This window comes from Mytilus trossulus, chromosome 8 (genome assembly GCF_036588685.1).
Source record: "Mytilus trossulus isolate FHL-02 chromosome 8, PNRI_Mtr1.1.1.hap1, whole genome shotgun sequence".
Taxonomy (NCBI): domain Eukaryota; kingdom Metazoa; phylum Mollusca; class Bivalvia; order Mytilida; family Mytilidae; genus Mytilus; species Mytilus trossulus.
In genome coordinates this window covers 31,024,152-31,043,845 of record NC_086380.1, presented here as the reverse complement: position 1 = coordinate 31,043,845, position 19,694 = coordinate 31,024,152, and the positions used below count along the sequence as shown (strand labels likewise).

Below are 19,694 nucleotides of genomic sequence, written 5' to 3'. Positions count from 1 at the left end.
GGGACACATTCATTCAAAAATAATACAAAAATAATCTAGTGTTGCGTTTCTAAAGTCGTTCAGTATTTTTGTTTAGGGGCCACCTCCGGGTGCGAGAATTTCTTGCGACATTGAAGTCCTGTTCGTGACCTTCTGCTGTTGATTTTTTTTCAATGGGTTGGTTGTTGTTTCTTTGACACACTCCCTATTTCCATTCTTAATTTTATGAGGAAACTTTTTGGTTTTTTTTATATGTATGTGCAAGGCTTTCGTGTACTTATTCGTTATAAATATAACATTCATCTATCTTTTTAAAGATTACAACTTGCAACGTGGAGAAGATGAGCATTATTAAGGCGGCTGTTATTTTGTTTCTATTTGGAACAGCATATTCCCAGATAGGTTAGTGTTTATATTGGCAGTGCGTACTATTGTAGTTTATTTCAAGTTAAATGTGTATTTTTTTGTGTTTTCTTTCGTTAATACTTCTTATAATTTGTCAACTGATGACAAACTTAGTAATATAACAATAACATAGAACTCGAAGGGAAATTAATTCTTGAATGCAATTCATAGCATTGCAAAAATGTTCAAATAAGGCCTTTGAAAATAGAGGAATTAATTGCTTTTGAGTTTTCGAAAATTCGTTGGAAGTATTTGATAATTTTAGGCTTGTAATGGTAATTTTGAATCTGTCCAAAGTGTTTCTATCCTATATACCACTTTTCCTCATAATCTTAATGAATAGGCGTTCTCGTTCTTACATGTAAATAAATCGACATTTTGAATATCTGAATGCGAATATATTATGTCATCTCTAAGACGAACACATGTCATCAAAAGAACTGTAACAGTTGAACCTGCTTTTATTTGTCTAATATGTTCTCCTATTTATTTGTATTGTAGTCCTGTAATATTATGTTGTCATTTCAATGTTATATTTAACTTTGCCATTAAAGTGCGAGGTTTGGCATGCCACAAAACCAGGTTCAACCCACCGTTTTTATGTATTTTGTGTATTGCATTTAAATGTTGTGTCGTTTGTTTTCTCTTATTTTTGAGATATTAAGATAAGACGTGGCATGGTACTTGTCTATCCCAAATTCATGTATTTGGTTTTGATGATATATTTGTTATTCTCGTGGTATTTTGTCTGATGCTTGGTCCGTTTCTATGTGTGTTGCGTTTCGGTGTTGTGTCGTTGCTCTCCTCTTATATTTAATGCGTTTCCCTCGGTTTTAGTTTGTTTCCCCGATTTTGTTTTTTTGTCAATGGATTTATGAGTTTTGAACAGCGGTATACTACTGTTGCCTTTTTTTGATGCTATAAATTTTCCTGAATTTTTAATATATATAATTTTATATATATTATATATATATATATAAAATACAAATTCCAAATACCGTTTCGATCCCTAACATCACTGATGAAACATATATTGTCGAAATCTATATCTGGTGTACCAAAAAATATTGACACCTTGTGTTTGTGGCATAACATCTTGTTCGCATGTTCATTGTTCATTGTTTTCTGTTTAGTATTAAATTTATATTAAGATCCATTTTGTTACATCTCGTGATCAATTTTATTTGGCAATCGCCAATTGCAGTCAGCAGGGTTAAAGAACATCATTTGTTCAACCTGTAAGTCAAATGCGTTTTGATTAAATATCCTTTTTCACCTTTTGTTTTTGGAAAATATTGTTTGTGCAGTATCTAGACCCTTCTACAACGAAATATGTTTTACATGCACACGTATAAAATTGCGGTTTTTATCCAACGCAATCATAGGTTTGAACGTAGTTTTCAATTTAGACTTGTAAATATATATATATATATAAAGGATAAAACAGATGATTATTTTTTTCCATTGGTTCGGTGCTGTGTCTCTGTTGTGTCGTAGTTCTCTTATATTTCATAAGATTCCCTCAGTTTTAGTTTGTAATCCGGATTTGTTTTTTTCTCTATCGATTTATGAATTTTGAACAGCGGTATACCACTGTTGCCTTTATTTATCATCAATTCTTAAATGGTGACGCTTCCTTGTCGCCATCTCATAGACCTACATTGTAATATCTCCGGACTTTTTCGAATCGCTCGTGTATGTAGCAAATTATATGAGTATAACAAGAGAAATCAGTGTATTACTGAAAAATTATTACACCTGGATTTTCGATATGACAAACAAGTCAAAACATTTATTAAATTTCATTTATGAAGACATAATTCGGAAACATATTTCAACATTAAGACATTTTATACGTTCAAATATTTCACATCATATCTTTATGGTAATATTCTATGCAGAACTCACATATATCGGCGTTTACCTCAAAAGATAATTATGAAACAAAATTTTAAACTAGATTTTTTTGAAAAGGAATGTAATTACGATACTGTTGTCATGCCATTAAAGGGTGCGTATGTTGATATTTATATTGGTATGAGTTTTGAGTGACACATATGGTTTTTGCATCGGTTGTTCTTTGACACTTTTCCAATTTCTATTCTCAATTTATCATTTATTTTTATCCCAATGAAAACACACATAGTTTGTCTGTTTGTAGGTACCTCATGTGGAATACTTTATAAGAATAAACAGGTGCACTGTGAGGACAATAGTCAATGTGTATATGAGTATCAGCTGTGCGATGGGTCAAGTCAGTGTCGAGACGGATCAGATGAAAGAAGGGATTTCTGCACAGGTGCGACAGAACATAATACTTATGCATAGCCAACTTGCTTTTTTTAAATAGGGATTTGACTATTGTTTTAAACCTATATATTCTTAAATGATCGTCATGCATGCTTGTCTTTTGTTTAACAAATATCACAAAAATGTGTCGTATTGCAAATTTTAATAACTGGTACATACAATCAAGCAAAATATTGTCTTATTTTTAGAATGGTATGATAGTACACCACAAATAATAAATAAAACAAAAAATATATGTAATATCATTTCATTTTTCTTTATGACTATGTAGTTTCCACAAAATTATTATTTGCATGTCAGGGTAAACACGATATAGGGCAAAATAATGATTAAGTAGTAACAACGTGTATGCATGTTTTGTGATAAAATGCTTTCTTTATCAGATTATCAGTGTCGTGAAGGATTTGTTAAATGTGCTGATGGTCGCCAATGCATATGGAAGCCTGCATTATGTAATGAGTACATTGCATGTAACGACGGGTCAGATGAAAGCGAGGCTATATGTAAAGGTAAAAATAACACATATGTAGTCAGTTCATAAAAGGGACATTAATGATCGCTAATCTAACTATTTGGTTTGAGAAAGGTTAAGCGTGCATTCAGCTATTAACGAAAGAAAAAGAATGTCAAAGTCAACGGTCTTGATCTGATAAACACAGTGATCAGCATAGTTTTAATCGACAGTAAAAAATCAAACGAACCCTTACATACTAAATTGCACGTAGTCGGGATTTTTTTTATGTTAATTTCGTGGTATATGTTATAGGTAGATGACAGCCAGACGTAAATGCATTGCATTTTTCCCTTTGTTGATTTGAATATATGTTTTTGTATGTTATCAACTTAATATGAGAATTTCACTCAAAAAAAGATCAACATAGATATGTAACAAAAAATATAAAATAATAGTTCTCAAAAATAATATTAATGAGGCAACATTCATGTAAAGTAACTAACAACTGGATGCTGTTTCTTTAAACATTATCCCTCTTTATTTTCAATCTTATTATCTCTCCAGAAAATAACTACACATAATTGAAATTGGTCTTGGTTATTAGAAAACTGGTTACTGCAGATGCATATGATATTTCATTTGTATATATTTAGGTGAATACAATTAAACTTATAATGTATTGTATGAAAAAGAAGATATGGTATGATTACCAATGAGACCACTATCCACAAAAGACCAAAATGGAACAAATATTACAACTATAGGTCACCGTACGGTCTTCAACAATGAGCAAGGCCCATACCGCATAGTATGTAGTTAGTTATTGTACCTGATATAGTAATTGTTTATTTACGTTATATGTCTACTGTTATGTGTAAGTAATATGAAAATGATAAACACGTCTCCAAAATATCCGATGATATATTTGTGTTTTTACTTTTAAAATGAAATTTTAGATTTCAAGAATTTAATCATTTTCAATGAAAATCACTTTTTATTAATCATGTTAATCACTGCTACGTTTCGAACTCAACAACATTTGAAAGAAAACACCACAAATACTTATTTATTTAACAGGGCGACCCTGTATAGGCACAAAGGTGCATTGTGCAGATCAGATTCAATGTATAGATATTTGGGAACAATGTGATGGAAAAAAAGTTCATTGTCGTGATGGATCTGATGACCAAGAGCATATTTGTGGAAGTAAGAAACTGAACACATGTTGAGGAGATCATTGTGTGTTAAATACAACGTCAGAATTAAACATGTCAGGCTTACATTTTGAACCCCACGTTATAACCAAAATTCAACAATTATTCCAAGTAAAACTGTATAAAACAAAATACATATATTACATAGTAAATGTATGTTTAAATTCAACAACTTTTATCTCTAAAACTTTTGACTTTAGAATAAAAAATTGACGAACGACTAAATCCTGCTTTTAAGAAATAGACAAAACATACAAGGCAGACATTTTAAATCATAAGCCGAAAATAAGTTGACCACACATTGGTTATTAGAGTAAAAAACAAAAACAAAAACAACAAAGAGATGAATAAAAGGACACAATACACAAAACAGAAAACTAATTACTAAAACAAACACCACTTATCCCTCCAAATCTTGGACTAATCTCATTTACTCCGGGAGGGTAAACAAATTCTTCTCCAATTTAATTGTTAAACAACATGTTGTTATTACAGGAAATCAAAACGGTTAAGGAGGCTTGCTGGTATCAGATTTTCAGAAAAAAAATAAAAGTTTTATTTTTCATTACAAATTTTAATTATTACCTTAATTAGTTTATACTTTCTCAGAGGTACAAAAATCTTTCCCAAAAATCAATTTATGTCAGCCCAGGTGACTTTTAAAATGTAGATATCATTGAATATGCTCCAAATTAATATTCCTTTGGTGCAAAAATGCCATACGTTGGCATAATTAAAATTGAAATATCTAACTCATCTGTGACCTATATTTTTTATTGTTGTTTTCGAATAAGCTGAACATAAACTAAATTATTGTAAAATTTAAGCGTTTTCTGTAGTTAAGTTCTTTTTTATTTCGATATTACAGCTGTTTCTCATATTAGTTTAACAGAAAAAAAGGACATTAATAAAAAAAAAAGTATGCTTCCTTCGAAGGCAGATTGTGATCGTAAATAAACGGTTATTCATTTCTTTTATTTAATTTTTTCATTAAGTATAGGATAAAGTTCATTTATAGAAAAATAAGGCGAAATCTTATATTAAATAAAAAAAAAGGATTTAGACCTCGAATCCTCTTAAAATGACACAAAAACAATAATCATAGGCAGAGCCGATGAGTCAATTCTTGGGGAAAAACGAATTTCTATAAATGAATGAAAAACAGTTCCATAGGCAAACTTTTAATTGGCTGCGGATCTGTGTACACACAGTCACATATTTTTTTTAATATAAGATATATCAATTGTTATAAATATGTTTCCAAATACTAATGCAGCGTGAAATGACGTATAACTTGAAATATTTTTTTTGTTTGGCTTTGTTGATTGATAGTTTCATCTTATCCTAATTAACGTGAAATTATGAGTCAAATATTTAGCTACCTACAAATGAAAAATAAAATTCATTAAAGTCTCAAATTTAACAAAGTTTCTACCACCACATATCTCCACTATAGATCCTTGTCAGTCCTTTTAAAATCTACATATATTGAGTGGATTACAAAAGGATAATTATAATCTATTTGTTTTTTCTATTTTTTCAGATTACACATGTAAACATGCAAGTGCTGACTTAAAATGTGCTGATGATTTACAATGTTTTTCATATCTTCATCTTTGTGATGGGAAACGAGACTGTAATGACGGATCAGATGAGACCTTTAATCTCTGTAATAGTAAGTATAGCCTTAATCTTTTAGACTTAGTTTCGAACAAGTAAATTTACAATGTAAAGTATGATAATAATGACGGATCAGATGAGACATAAAATCTCTGTAAAAGTTGGTAAAGCCTTAATCTTTGAGACATAGTTTCGCCTAAGTACATTTTCCAATTTAGATTCATGAATTAACTGGATAATCAAGTAGCAAAACTTGAATGAAAGGAGTAGGTCCACTAATGACCGATTTTTGCCTCAAATTTCAAATTCATCTGACAAAAGATTTTGATCACTTTTTTAACACTTAAGTGTCTATTTCATTTAATTCAATAAATTTATGTGAAAGATTTTAAATAATTTAGTCATTAAAAGCGTTCCGATTCAAGCTTAAATATGAAAAATCTACCAAATTTGCCGAAAAATGTCACTTTTCAGATGGTTTTTGTCAAAAAATGAAAGTGGCCGCATCCGTGTTCACCCTTAACCTTTATATATGTTATGCATTATCATTAAATACAACTTACATTTTAATATTAAGGATGAACACGAATGCGGCCACTTTTGTTTTACACGGAAACCGTCTAAAATTTAACTAAAATGCTTGAATTATGAAGATTTCATTAATTTAGCATGACTTATTGGTGCTAGTACTCGATATATGTGCATTGTATTGTCAAAAACAGACCATATTTATGCAGCAAAATCATTCGTCTGTCCATTTAATAACTAAAAGTTTACAATTTAACAATTTTGTAAAACTGCTATATTTTGGGGCCAAAAAAGGGTCTTACTGAACCTACTCCTTTGACGTGAACAATTGGATTTATAAATTTGAATTGCACTTTAACATAACTTGATTAAAGCATCGCAGCGAAACAGACTTTTTGTTTCAATCAATTTATAAAGTATTTACTTCATAATGTAACAGTAAATTATATAAGTAGCTTGATTACGTGTTATTAAAGAACTGTAAATAAAGTCTGAGATTTTTCCATAAAAGTGTATTGAAGTAAATATTGTGTAATTTTATATAATTAGCTTTAGTTTAACACATTAGACTGCTGATTAAATGATAATGTTATGATCCAAATAATTTAAAAGAAGCGGATGATAAGTCAAAAAGTGTTTTAAACGATTGCTGTTTCCAAATTTATTATCTTTTTCTAAAGTTTCAAGCTAAACAAATTTCACGTAAAACGACTATCTGTGTTATGTTTTTGACAATAAATTAACATATTTCCATTAAAAATGTCGTGTAGTTTTTTTATTGCAAAATTGTAAATGTAGGTGCTTTTATGTAATTCACTTTTACCTTAGTTTAAAATATTTACTGCAGATGAATGTTAATTTTATTCTGTTCGGAATGACCATGCTTTCTCTTTATCACAGCTAGGTATTGTGGATGGAGACAGCGGTCCTGTGATAATGGAAACTGTGTTTACATCCATCAGTTTTGTAACGGAATAGATGATTGCGGCGATAATTCTGATGAAAAAGAACCTTGTTTCCGTAACAATTATTGATTCCATATCCTTAAATCATCATTAATAGAACTAACCACTGCAACTCAAAACATTCTTACATGCTAAACATGTCTGAGATATTTCAATCATTTAAAAAAAAAATATTCATTTATTAACAATTCTTTTATCACTTTCAACACAAAATGTTAGACAAAACAATTTTGGCATATTTTTTATCAAAATCATACTTTTGGTATGTGTTAAAATATCTGCGTTCTGGTGTATGTTTGGTATGCTGAGGTAGAACTTGTCTTCAATACTTTCAAAACAAATACGATATATCAAACCATCGTTAGAGTCATCAATATATAGATTTTATGACAGCCATCTCTAGAACGTTGACATATACAGAAACATATAAAATCAGCTATGATTATGTAATCATTAAATGTTTAGCATGTACAAAAAGTATAGTTGCAAGTTTTTACTAATAACTATAAATAAATGTGCAGGTCAAATTGGCCGCACTTAATCTTTCGGAGCACCTGCAATTGAAGTCATAACACATCGCTCTGTGTTTAGAACACAACAATCATGTTCAAAACATGAAATCAAACTTTTAATTTTGTTGATCTTTAACTGGTATGAGTACAAAAAATTTTAGTTAATAGTTTTATGACTGCAAAGTTCGGTGTTACCGAGAAGTTGAGGACTTTCCATTTTCATTTTTTCTCGGATTTTGGAAGTTTTGTTATTGTTGGGTTTTATTTTTTTATATGGGAGCTCATATTGTGCACGGTTCCGTTTTTAGCGTTGTGTTTGGTATATTTTGCCTGTGTTTTCCTGGGTTTTTTTTAGTCTGTATACAAACAAAAAAAAAGATTTGACACAATTGCCATTGAATATGTTGAATCAAGTCTTCAAAAGTGACCAAGTGGCTATAATATACATTAAAAACGAGAAAACTAACGACCCAATTTAAAAATAATGAACGAAAAACAAATACAGTGTATGTTACACAGCACAAAAAAACTGTTGATTAAAAATCTCGAATTTGGACTGCGCATAAAAATATGGAAAAGTTAAATGTTTTTGGAGACGCTAGCCTTCCTCTAGACACGAATAGCGTTGTAACAGTCAGCACAAAAACAAACTATAAAATTCATTTGAGAAAGTCTTCACTCATCTAGTTTATACAAATAGAAATACACATAACGATAACAAAGAGTGAACCAGGCAGTTTACATATACATCCTCAAAACAACAACCATTTAGCACAGATATATGAGTGTTCATAGTTACTGACAATAATTTTGTAAGTTTGGTTTTATATTTTGCTATTTGTCTGTTGCATCAGTTTACAGGAGATAATAGGAATTTTGAATTGAGGGGATTTTGATACTTTTACATTGTATATGCATGCAGACTCAGTTACATTTGTAGAATCATAAACGTAAATAAACTTAAACATATAAATATACGAATTGAAATATATATATATATCAATAAAGAACTATTCTAATGCAATTATTTTGTAACAATTGTTCTGATTGGATGACAGCAAGCGTAAAATTCTCTATCTCCTTGTCTGTAACTAAGGAGGCCGACATTTTGAATTGCGGAATGTATTGTCATGTTATTTCTACAATAATAAACAAAAAAACTCACTTGTTTCACCTAAATATCTTGTTTTTATCAAATTTTATTACATTCTGAAGCGACACAGAAGCCAGAAAACGCCCGGTGTTTGGGTCTGACGCCGGAAGCATACCTATGACGTCACCTAGTGTAGGGACCAAAGAGGATAACATATTTTCGCGGAATTTTCTTTAATGAAGATTTTACACCGAAATATTGATTGAAATTAAGTTATGAACTTGTTTTGCATTAGAATAGAGATAACTGTATTGTATTTGAAGCTTTGCGGACGTCCATCGGTAGTTTTACTGTCGCAAATACCCGTTTACCTGTCTCCGCTCCGCGTCGCCAGGTAAACTTAATTTGCGACAGTAAAACTACCGATGGACGTCCTTAAAGCTTCAAATACAATACAGTTATCTCTTAATTATTTAAAGACTCGAAATATTCTAAACCCCAATTCTACGAATGTCATAAATTGATATGCTATGGAAAAGTTGAAATGTTATGGATGGGTCTGGTTCATTTTCAGTACTCTTAAAGGAAAATAATTATGATTAAATTCATTATATTTGTCATGTAAAAGACCAAACCCCATTTTTCTAGAATGTTACCTCATGCTACAATCATTGGCATTGAACTTCTGGGAAACTAGGAAAAGATCTAATAACTCCACTTTTTAAATTCAACATAACGCATTTGCCTGAGAAACTTTTGGGGGAAGAAAAATAATCACCATTTGCGTATAAGTTTTTATGTCTTCCTTCTGAATCATATAATATGACATGTTTGCTGTTCGTTCATCATTTTCATCAAATCTACATATCAATATGCATGTATGGATATCATGTTGCAATGTTTACAAACTGACCCAATCCTGTTATTGTCAGCAAAGTATACCCTCTTTACGTAGCTGTTAAACATAGGATACATGTATCGATATTCGAACATTAAAATCAACGACTGCTCGAAGTAATATGGCTACTGATCATTTCAATTTGATATTAATATAAGAAGATGTAAAGCAAAATATATGTACACAAGGTAAACAGTTCCAAATTCACTCTAGTTTGAACTAAACGTCTGTTTGTCTTGCCATATTGTTCTCTTGATTTTTTTTCTTTATTTATAAAACTCCAAAACTTGATACCTTAACTAAGAAAATTAACTATTTTATTAGTCAATGAATAATTTATCATGACATTTAAAACGTTTTTTCACGTTTTTTCACGTTCGATCTTTTATATCTAGACGTTATGTATTCATGTTTAGTTTTCTGTAAGTATTTAATACTTCAGTTTCTTTGTGTATATCTCTTTCATATTCATTTGATAAAATTTACTGTTTACAACAGCATGAATTGTTCTATATTAGAAGAATGTTCTTATCCCGGGCATAAAAACAATGCCGTATTTGGCGAAACCTTTTCAACTTTTGATCTGCAGTGCTGTACAACTTTGTACTTTTTTCACTTTCGACCTTTTATATCTGGTGAGCCTTGTGTGGACAAGGCGCGTGTTTGGCGTATTGAATTTTAAACCTGATGCTTTTTGTTATCTATTAATCATGTTTTTCTTTGTCTAATATGTTCTCCTATTTATTTGTATTGTAGTCCTGTAATAGTATGTTGTCATTTCAATGTTATATTTAACTTTGCCATTAAAGTGCGAGGTTTGGCATGCCATAAAACCAGGTTCAACCCACCACTTTTATTCCCCTTTAAAAGTGTCCTGTACCAAGTCAGGAAGATGGTTATTGTTATATTATTGTTCGGTTCTCTGTGTGTTGCATTTTAACGTTGAGTCGTTTGTGTTTTCTTGATTTTTTTAGATATTGAGATAAGACGTGGCACGGTACTTGTCTATCCCAAATTCATGTATGTGGTTTTCATGTTATATTTGTTATTCTCGTGGTGTTTTGTCTGATGCTTGGTCCGTTTCTGTGTGTGTTGCGTTTCGGTGTTGTGTCGTTGTTCTCCTCTTATATTTAATGCGTTTCGCTCGGTTTTGGTTTGTTACCCCGATTTTGTTTTTTGTCCATGGATTTATGAGTTTTGAACAGCGGTATACTACTGTTGCCTTTATTAATCTCCTTGAGTGAATATTTAAATCTAATTATATATGATTTACATAAAATAACATTAGAGAGATTATGCAGTGTCAACGTGAATATTTAAATCTAATTATATATAATTTACATTAAATATCATTATAGAGATTATGTAGTGTCAACGTGAATAAAAAAATCTAATTATATATAATTGTAAGCCACAACACCAGATTCAACGCACCATTTTTTCTTAAAATGTCCTTTGCCAATTCAGGAAAATGGCCATTATTATATCAAAGTTGTCTCTGTGAATGTTACATTTTAATGTTGTGTTTCTGTTGTGTCGTAGTTCTTCTCCTGTATTTGATGGGGTTCCCTCAGTTTTAGTTTGTAACTCTTTTTTTTTCCTCAATCGATTTATGAAATAAGATATTCAGCATTAAACTGAGAATAATCGACAATTTAAATTTTTCACTTCATGACATTTGAAAAATGCTACATGTATGATTTTGTGAAGATTAAATAACCATTAGTATTGTAACTATTTTTTTAACCATAAAACACCACATGATTGTTTAATCATAAGTATTGACGAAATAACGTATAAAACTAAGTAGAAACTAATCAGACAGTGTGGTTGCTTTTTGTATTGAGGTTTGTGTTTAACATTATGTTCATGTTCGTAATTTACCCTTTTGAAGATGTGTAACCCTTTTATTTGTTTTTCTCGTGTTTTATCTAAATTTCACATTCTTTTACAGACATATTATTTACATTGAAATGTACCTTCAAAATACTTTACGAACATAAAGGTCGGAACTATGTTACGATTATTTTAAAGATGTTCGACTTATTTACCAAAATTTTGCTAATATCATGAGAAAGATTATATTGATTCATGCGTATTTTTTGTATTTTCAAAGTTTCCAAGATATTTGTCGGTCCTCAATTAATATTTGTCTTATTTGTGTTCCCTATAAGGGTACAGCTTTCAAAGTTGAGAAGATGAGAGTTATCAACGCAGTTGTAATTGTCTTTCTGTTTGGAGCAGTTAAATCGCAGATAGGTTAGTGCTTATATTGGTAGAACCCATTGCTGTTATTTAAACTACGATAATGTGTATTTCGTATTAAACATAAGCTAAAATATCTATTATTTTCGACTGATAAGGCTAATGATTATATCGTTATTGTTTGACGAAATTTACATTAAGATTCAGCAAAAGGAAATCAAAAATTAACCAACGTTTCAACTGACTTTATTGTCGAAAAATGACATCTGTCACACCATAAAATGATAATCAACCAAATGAATGTTTTAAACATGTACATGCGGTTGAAGCTACACAATACATCTTACAAATATAGATTTAATTCGTCTTCGACCCATTGTTCCACTTCTAAATCGCCTATTCTCCTTACTCGTTCACTTGGTCCATTAACAGTTCTAATATGTGTTTAAATAAGGCCTTTGAAAAATTCAATGGGAGTACTTGATAAATTTCATATTTAAAAGTCAGAATGCGAATATATACATTCAACATCTTTTATGTCATTTTTTTAAAACAACACACAAACGAACTTTTTCATTTTGACCTGCTTTGATACGATTACTGCGCTTGAATGTATCTAAAATAACTTTGTTGTTCGCTATGTAGATAACGTATGTCTTGATAAAAGTAATTTCAATGGGGACTTACTGTGCACCATTTATTACGAGCATGTTTTCGTTTAGTTATGAGTTACAATTGATGACTTAAATCGGCAAACAACCATCAAAAAAGGTATTTATCCTGTGGTACTGAATATAAATAAAACTAATATTAACAATGAACATTGCACTTACCCTTGTCTTGAACTTTATATACATGTCTTCAACGGGACCGTATAATACCAACAGAATTTAAAATATTACTGTTCTTTTATTGTTTCACTATAGTTAAGTTACCGTTTTCAGATGGATCCCTTCTGATCATCATGAGTTTATATATTCCAACGTTTTCAATTCGCACGTGTATAAATAACAATTTTGAATTTAATGAAACCTGTCTCTGTATTTCGGACAAATCATTTTACCCGGTTTTTCGATATCACAAACTTGTCAAAACATATTAGAAACATCATTCAGCATGCAGACATCTTAAACGTTCAGGTATTTGACAACTAAATTTTATGGTAATATTAATCCTAAGTGTACAGATCCACCATTTTCCCCAAAATCTTACACAGTCTTAAACACAGTTATTTAGAAAGGATGTATTTATGATACTGATGTCTGCATGTCATTAAAGATATATTATTCTGAAACAAATATTGATTCACTCTTATTTTTTTTCTGCATCAAAAATAAACACAATAATTTTAAAACCAGTTGTTGGCGCATACGGGTAATATTCTTCTCTTATATGTCATGATAAAATTCAGAATGGAAATGGGGAATGTATCAAAGAGACAACAACCCGACCATAGAAAAAACAACAGCAGAAGGTCACCAACAGGTCTTCAATGTAACGAGAAATTCCCGTACCCGGAGGCGTCCTTCAGTTGGCCCTTAAACAAATATATACTAGTTCAGTGATAATGAACGCCATACTAATTTCCAAATTGTACACAAGAAACTAAAATTAAATTATACGAGACTAACAAAGACAAGAGGCTCCTGACTTGGAACAGGCGCAAAAATGAGGTATGATAGTATGAATTTAAACCCAAACAGGAAGGAATGTTAGTGATTTTCATATCATGATAAAGACATAAATTAAATCAATTTAATATTGATCTGGAGCTGTTACTGTACCTTTTTCTTTTTTTGGGGGGGGGGGGGCTACCTTTTATGAAATCAGACTTTTTGTATACTTCATTTTACTGTGTATTGCTGTATGTTTATTTATTCTTTATTGGCTAGAGGTAAAGGGGACGGTTTAGATTCTCATAAAACATGCTCAACCCAGCCAATTTTGACGCAAAGTAAAGAGTCTTGAATGTATATCTTTTATTTTAGTTCATTTATTTGTGATGGTGTTCAATATGACGGCTACTTTTACCGAACTAGTAAACATTTTGTCCGCGTCCTTGTGCGATATTATTTTGCTGTCTTGAAGACCCATTGTTGGCCATCGGCTTTTTGCTGCCCTTTGGTTGGATTTTATCTTTATCCACATGACATTTCAGGTACCTCATGTGGGATACGTTATAATAGAAAACAAGTGCACTGTGATGCCCATAGTCAATGCATATATGAGTATCAGCTTTGCGATGGATTGAGTCAGTGCCAGGACGGATCAGATGAAAGAGAAGATTTATGTACAGGTGCGGCAAAACATTTTACATATGCATATACACCTGGTGTAACTACTTGATTTGACTTTTGTTTTAGCATACATACCCTTTGCTGATGGTCAAGCTCGTCTTTTGTTTGAAAAATATCATCCGTTTATATCATATAGCAATTAAAAGTACTTGGTGAATTACACCTCCCCAAAATTTTGTTGTTAATTTTAGAAAGGAATGAATATATCTTTAAACACAATAAAAAAGAAAAAGAATAAAAAACATGCCATTTCATCTTATATTTTGAATAAACTGTGTAGATTGAGCCAAAACAATATCCGCATGTACAGGTATACAAGAAATAGGAAAAACCAATAACAGGGTAGCCATAACCATTATACATATTTAGAAATAACATGCTTCCTATATCAGATTATAAGTGTCGTGACGAAGATGTAAAATGTGCTGATGGTCGCCAATGCATATGGAAGCCTGCAGTATGTAATGATTACATTGCATGTAACGATGGCTCAGATGAAAGCGAGGCTACCTGTAAAGGTAAAATATAAAACAACTGACATTGGTTCAGCATTAAAAGATCATTAGACATGTTAGATTCGATATAATATGAATACACAATCGAAATTTATTTCTTTGTTCAGTCAAAAATGAGAGTGAAAAAGTAAGAAAATAGTATGCTCAGCGGCAACATTGACAACAGAAGAACGTCAATCATAAATTATTCATTTGTGTGTGAATAATCCGACCTTATCTAATCCATATTCATGTGACCTTCAATTTTACTAGAAATTAGATTTCGCATGTATTCAGCTCTGAAATGAAAAGAAAAAGAATGTCAACTCTGAAGGTGACACATATGGAATGCCCATTTGATTGACTGATTCGATCTACAAAAATCCATTTTTAATTAGTCAAAAACAATGATCAATACACTTTTAATCTGAAAAATGAAATTAAACGAACATAGAAAAATCCAATTGCAAGTGGTCCGGATCTATTTTAATTAATATGTATGTCTGTATCCGGTTATATGACCGTTGTCAGTCTTCAGAGTTAATCTTGATGATTACAGTATGACGTCTAGACAATAGTACTCACAAAATGTTGATATTTATTATTCATGCATTGTGATTTTTTTTATTTTCTTGTAATTTGGATATACGTTGTAGTATAATATCAATGAAATACTTTAACTTCAGTCACATCGCTAATACTTTGTGAGTTATTTGATGCTTTTCAGTGTGCATAATGCTATATCTTTGTCGTTTTGAATCACAAACGTGTTTTTTCAAAACATTCACTAACATCTGATTCATCTGATCGTCAAAGTGTCAATCAAATATAAGATGTCATACTAAATATTGGATATCGGAATTTTTTTTTTTTAAAGTTTTATAAGATTTATGCATAATTAAAAGAGCTTTTTGACACATATTTATGAATCTCAAAGGAATCGAACCGCAAACGATAAATGATAGAATATGTCACATGTTGTGAAAAGGTCACCGATGTGACTGAAGTTATAGTATTTCATTGATAGTATACTACAACTGTTAAAAAGTAATCAAAATTTTATAAGATTTTAACAGATGGCTTATCATTATACATGTAAAAGATTTAGAAAAGAAAAATGGGGATCACCGGGCATTTTTGTCAAGGCATTTAAATGGATAAAACCAGAGGATTCCGAAAATCTGACAACAATCTAAAACAATATAAAATGTTGATTACTTTAAACAGTTTTTGAGAACTTCAACTTGTAAATGATAAATCTGTGAAAAGTCAAGAGGGAATATTTCCCCGCCAAAATTTCAATAGCTAATATCTCGAAAAAAAGCATATACCTATATATATATTTTGCTCTTTGGATTCCTTTATCTATCCCCTATCTGTATAAACTGGTGTTTTGAAAAGTTAATTACTTTGAAACTGAGAAGCAAACTCCCTTTATTGGTCATCTGAAGTCAACTTGGGGGTGCGTGATTTTCTCTCTGATTTGAAGACTCGTTTGTGGCTTTGGGCTGTTTCTGTTCTTTTGTCGGGTTGTTGACTCTTTGGCACATTCCCCGTATCTAATCTCAATTTTATTATCTATCCAGGAAAAATACACAGAAAAGTAATTGATCTTGGTTATTTAACTAACTAGTCAAGATGCAAATGCTGATTTATTTGTACATATTAAAAGATGAATTCAACTGAACTTTATCTGAATGTAGCTATTTTCATTGTTTCTATGGGAATTGTTGACTTACACTAAATGTGTACCGAAATGGGTATGTTTCAAGGAAACAACACTTGAGTTTCCTAAATTTCGATTAAAGTTTGTCTTAACGAAGCTTAATGTTTCAAAAATTTAATCACTTGTATGATTCTCAGCTTTTATTCTATTTATTTTTTAAAACATTTCCCCGCCAAAATTTCAATGGCTTATATCTCGGAAACATTTTTGCCTATTTTTAAAATTTCATTTAGCACACAACATTTGCACGAAACTATCGCAATACATTTTATCTTACAGGGCGCCCTTGTGCAGGCACGAAGGTGAATTGTGCAGATCAGACTCAATGTATATTTATTTGGGAACAATGTGATGGGAAAACAGTTCATTGTCTTGATGGATCTGATGATCAAGAGAATCTGTGTAGAAGTAAGATACTGAACAGAGGTTTAATACTAAAGGGGGTACTGAACACGGAAACACAAAATCGTAAAAACGTAACACGAAAAATAAAAATTAGGAAAAACGAAGCACGAAATATAAAATTGTAAATATTAGGGAAAAAGTACCATAAGTTATTACTCAGTCGTTCTTGGAGATCATACAGCCTTATTACTGGACATGGAGACCTTGTGGTCCACTGTTAACGTCCGTTACTTGCATCTTATTTGAACAAAAATTATACATAGTAATTTGATGGACTTCAATGATACCATACATATTGCAAAAGTAGAATGGTAACAACATACATCAATTACTATTAGATTTCACCAGAAGTTATTCAGTATAACAAATTGACTTTTTAATCATATGCGGGACATGCATGAGAAATAAAGATCATTGTGTCATAAATTCAACGACAGCATCAAACATAACAAGTTCTAAATGTTTAAACGCCACGTGTTAACCAAAATTCAATCATTACATTTTAAGTAAAAGTGTATAAAACAAAATACATTAATTGAATAAACTGTTAAGATTCAACGACGTTTATCTATAATATTATCGACTTAATTATCAACATTTGACGATGGCTTACCTAATTCTTTAAAAAGAGAGACAACAAATTTCAGAGGGATATTGGAACTCGTAAGTCGAAAATAATTTGACAAAACCATTGCTAAAAGGACAAAAAACAACAAACCAACAGACAAATAATAGTTCACAAAACACAACATGAAAAACTAAAGACTAAGCAACACTCACCTCATCACAACTGGTGGTGAGCTAATGTGCTCGATAAGGAAACAGATCCTGCTCCAATTTAATCGTTATACAACATGTTGTTATTTCTTCAACTCAAAACAGTTAAAATGATACAAAAAATATATACTAAGTAAGGTCGAATAGGGAAGCTTTTAAAAAAAGGATTTCGATATTAGTGAATGCAAAACAGTTCTAGTCAAACTTATGATTGGTTGCGGTTCTGTTAATACTCAGTGTAATATTTTTGTGGTATAAGATTTATCAATATTGTAGTAATGAATATGCAATGAATATGCTCCCGATGTTGAAATACTAAAGCACCATACCATTGCGTCAAACGGTAGGAAAAAATTAAGATGATTTTATTTCCTAGTTCTGAATAATCCTAATAACGGAATATGAGGCGAACTTTTAGCTCATTTTTAATGAAAAATACAATGTCATTAACAGTCAACAGTAGAATTTAACATAGGTCCTGTAATCATAAATTTTCACTTGATCCTTTTCTATCTATTTAAGATTATAAACTACAGATATATAGTAACTTTTAATATTAAGATTTTTTTTATTTTCAGATTACACATGTACATATCCAGGTGCTGACTTAAAATGTGCTGATGATTTACAATGTTTTTCATATCTTCATCTTTGCGATGGGAAACGAGATTGTAATGACGGTTCAGATGAGACATTTAATGTCTGTAAAAGTTGGTATATTCTTACTCTTCAAGACCTAGTTTCGCACATGAGTATTTACAACAACAAAAAACAATATATTTTACTGGAAATGAATCACGAATTATTCGAGTGATTTTCAATTCAGACTCATGATACTACGTGTCAATTAACTAGAAAGCACGTGAATAATTGACATAAGACTTAATAGACGTAAAAGGACATTTGACAAAATTAAAGCAGATTCTTGATCTCTTTCTTATGATTTGAGATCCAAATAATACCACTGCAAATATAGAGTAAATGTCCGATTTTAACTTTTCACGCCATATTTCATAAATCAAATATCTCAAAAAAAGACTTCATTATTTATTGCTTATTATGATCCTTAATGAATACTTTATTAGCTTAACGTATCAATTTTGAATTCTTGATTTATTCTATGTAACCTTAGATCACCTAGTAGTTTGTACATCCTCAAACTGCACTTTACCAAAATTTTAACATGGTACCGCATGGATATGTATTTGACGAACGCTTATCTAATGAAATTCGAGATTTGGAAATTTTATCATGACATTTTTTATAAAGAGTTAGAAAGTTGTGAATATAACCACGTATACCAAATTCAATTTGATACATGTATTTATATGTTGCCTCAGATTATTTCAACGACCACACTTTTCTTCTGTTGCAATTTACACTTTTTTCTCTGTATTACAGCCAGAAATTGTGGATGGAGAGAACGTTCCTGTGATAATGGGAACTGTGTTTACATCCGTCAGTTCTGTGACGGAAAGGATGATTGTGGAGATAATTCTGACGAAAGGGAACCTTGTTTTCGTAACAATTACTAAACGCATGTGCTTAACTCATCTTTGTCAGTTTTTTTTAGATTTACGAGTTTGACTGTCCCTTTGGTATCTTTCGTCCCTCTTTTAATAGAACTATGAAAATACATTGATGTACACAACGTTGCAATCTCTGAGTCATATAACTTAATTTAGAAATTAAAGAATGATTACAATAGCGTCCCCCTTCTTTCCTTCAAACATATTTACTACGATAAAGTTTTTTTCCCGCTAGGTTCACACTAACTTGTATTATTTTTCACCACAAACCGATAGAACCTTT

At 30.9% G+C, this 19,694-nt stretch overlaps 2 protein-coding genes across 2 annotated transcripts; both read left to right on the top strand.

Moving 5' to 3' along the window:
- Positions 1-300: 300 nt before the first annotated feature.
- On the top strand, positions 301-3,235 carry LOC134727573 (low-density lipoprotein receptor-like). The gene is made up of 3 exons (XM_063591954.1): positions 301-381; positions 2,546-2,683; positions 3,078-3,235. The coding sequence occupies exons 1-3, from the start codon at positions 321-323 to the stop codon at positions 3,233-3,235; spliced, it is 357 nt and encodes a 118-aa protein (XP_063448024.1). The 5' UTR covers positions 301-320.
- Positions 3,236-11,729: 8,494 nt separating this feature from the next.
- On the top strand, positions 11,730-19,417 carry LOC134727572 (low-density lipoprotein receptor-like). Its single transcript, XM_063591953.1, has 7 exons — positions 11,730-11,825; positions 12,153-12,237; positions 14,342-14,479; positions 14,873-14,998; positions 16,980-17,108; positions 18,461-18,592; positions 19,284-19,417. The coding sequence occupies exons 2-7, from the start codon at positions 12,177-12,179 to the stop codon at positions 19,415-19,417; spliced, it is 720 nt and encodes a 239-aa protein (XP_063448023.1). The 5' UTR covers positions 11,730-11,825; positions 12,153-12,176.
- Positions 19,418-19,694: the final 277 nt, after the last annotated feature.

Excerpts from the sequence above, each read along its gene's own strand:
- LOC134727573 (XM_063591954.1), top strand. The coding sequence starts at position 321 with ATGAGCATTATTAAGGCGGCTGTTATTTTGTTTCTATTTGGAACAGCA. Across the intron at positions 382-2,545 it reads AACAGCATATTCCCAGATAG|GTACCTCATGTGGAATACTT; the intron begins GTTAGTGTTTAT and ends GTCTGTTTGTAG. Across the intron at positions 2,684-3,077 it reads AAGAAGGGATTTCTGCACAG|ATTATCAGTGTCGTGAAGGA; the intron begins GTGCGACAGAAC and ends TTTCTTTATCAG.
- LOC134727572 (XM_063591953.1), top strand. The coding sequence starts at position 12,177 with ATGAGAGTTATCAACGCAGTTGTAATTGTCTTTCTGTTTGGAGCAGTT. Across the intron at positions 12,238-14,341 it reads AGCAGTTAAATCGCAGATAG|GTACCTCATGTGGGATACGT; the intron begins GTTAGTGCTTAT and ends ATGACATTTCAG. Across the intron at positions 14,480-14,872 it reads AAGAGAAGATTTATGTACAG|ATTATAAGTGTCGTGACGAA; the intron begins GTGCGGCAAAAC and ends TTCCTATATCAG.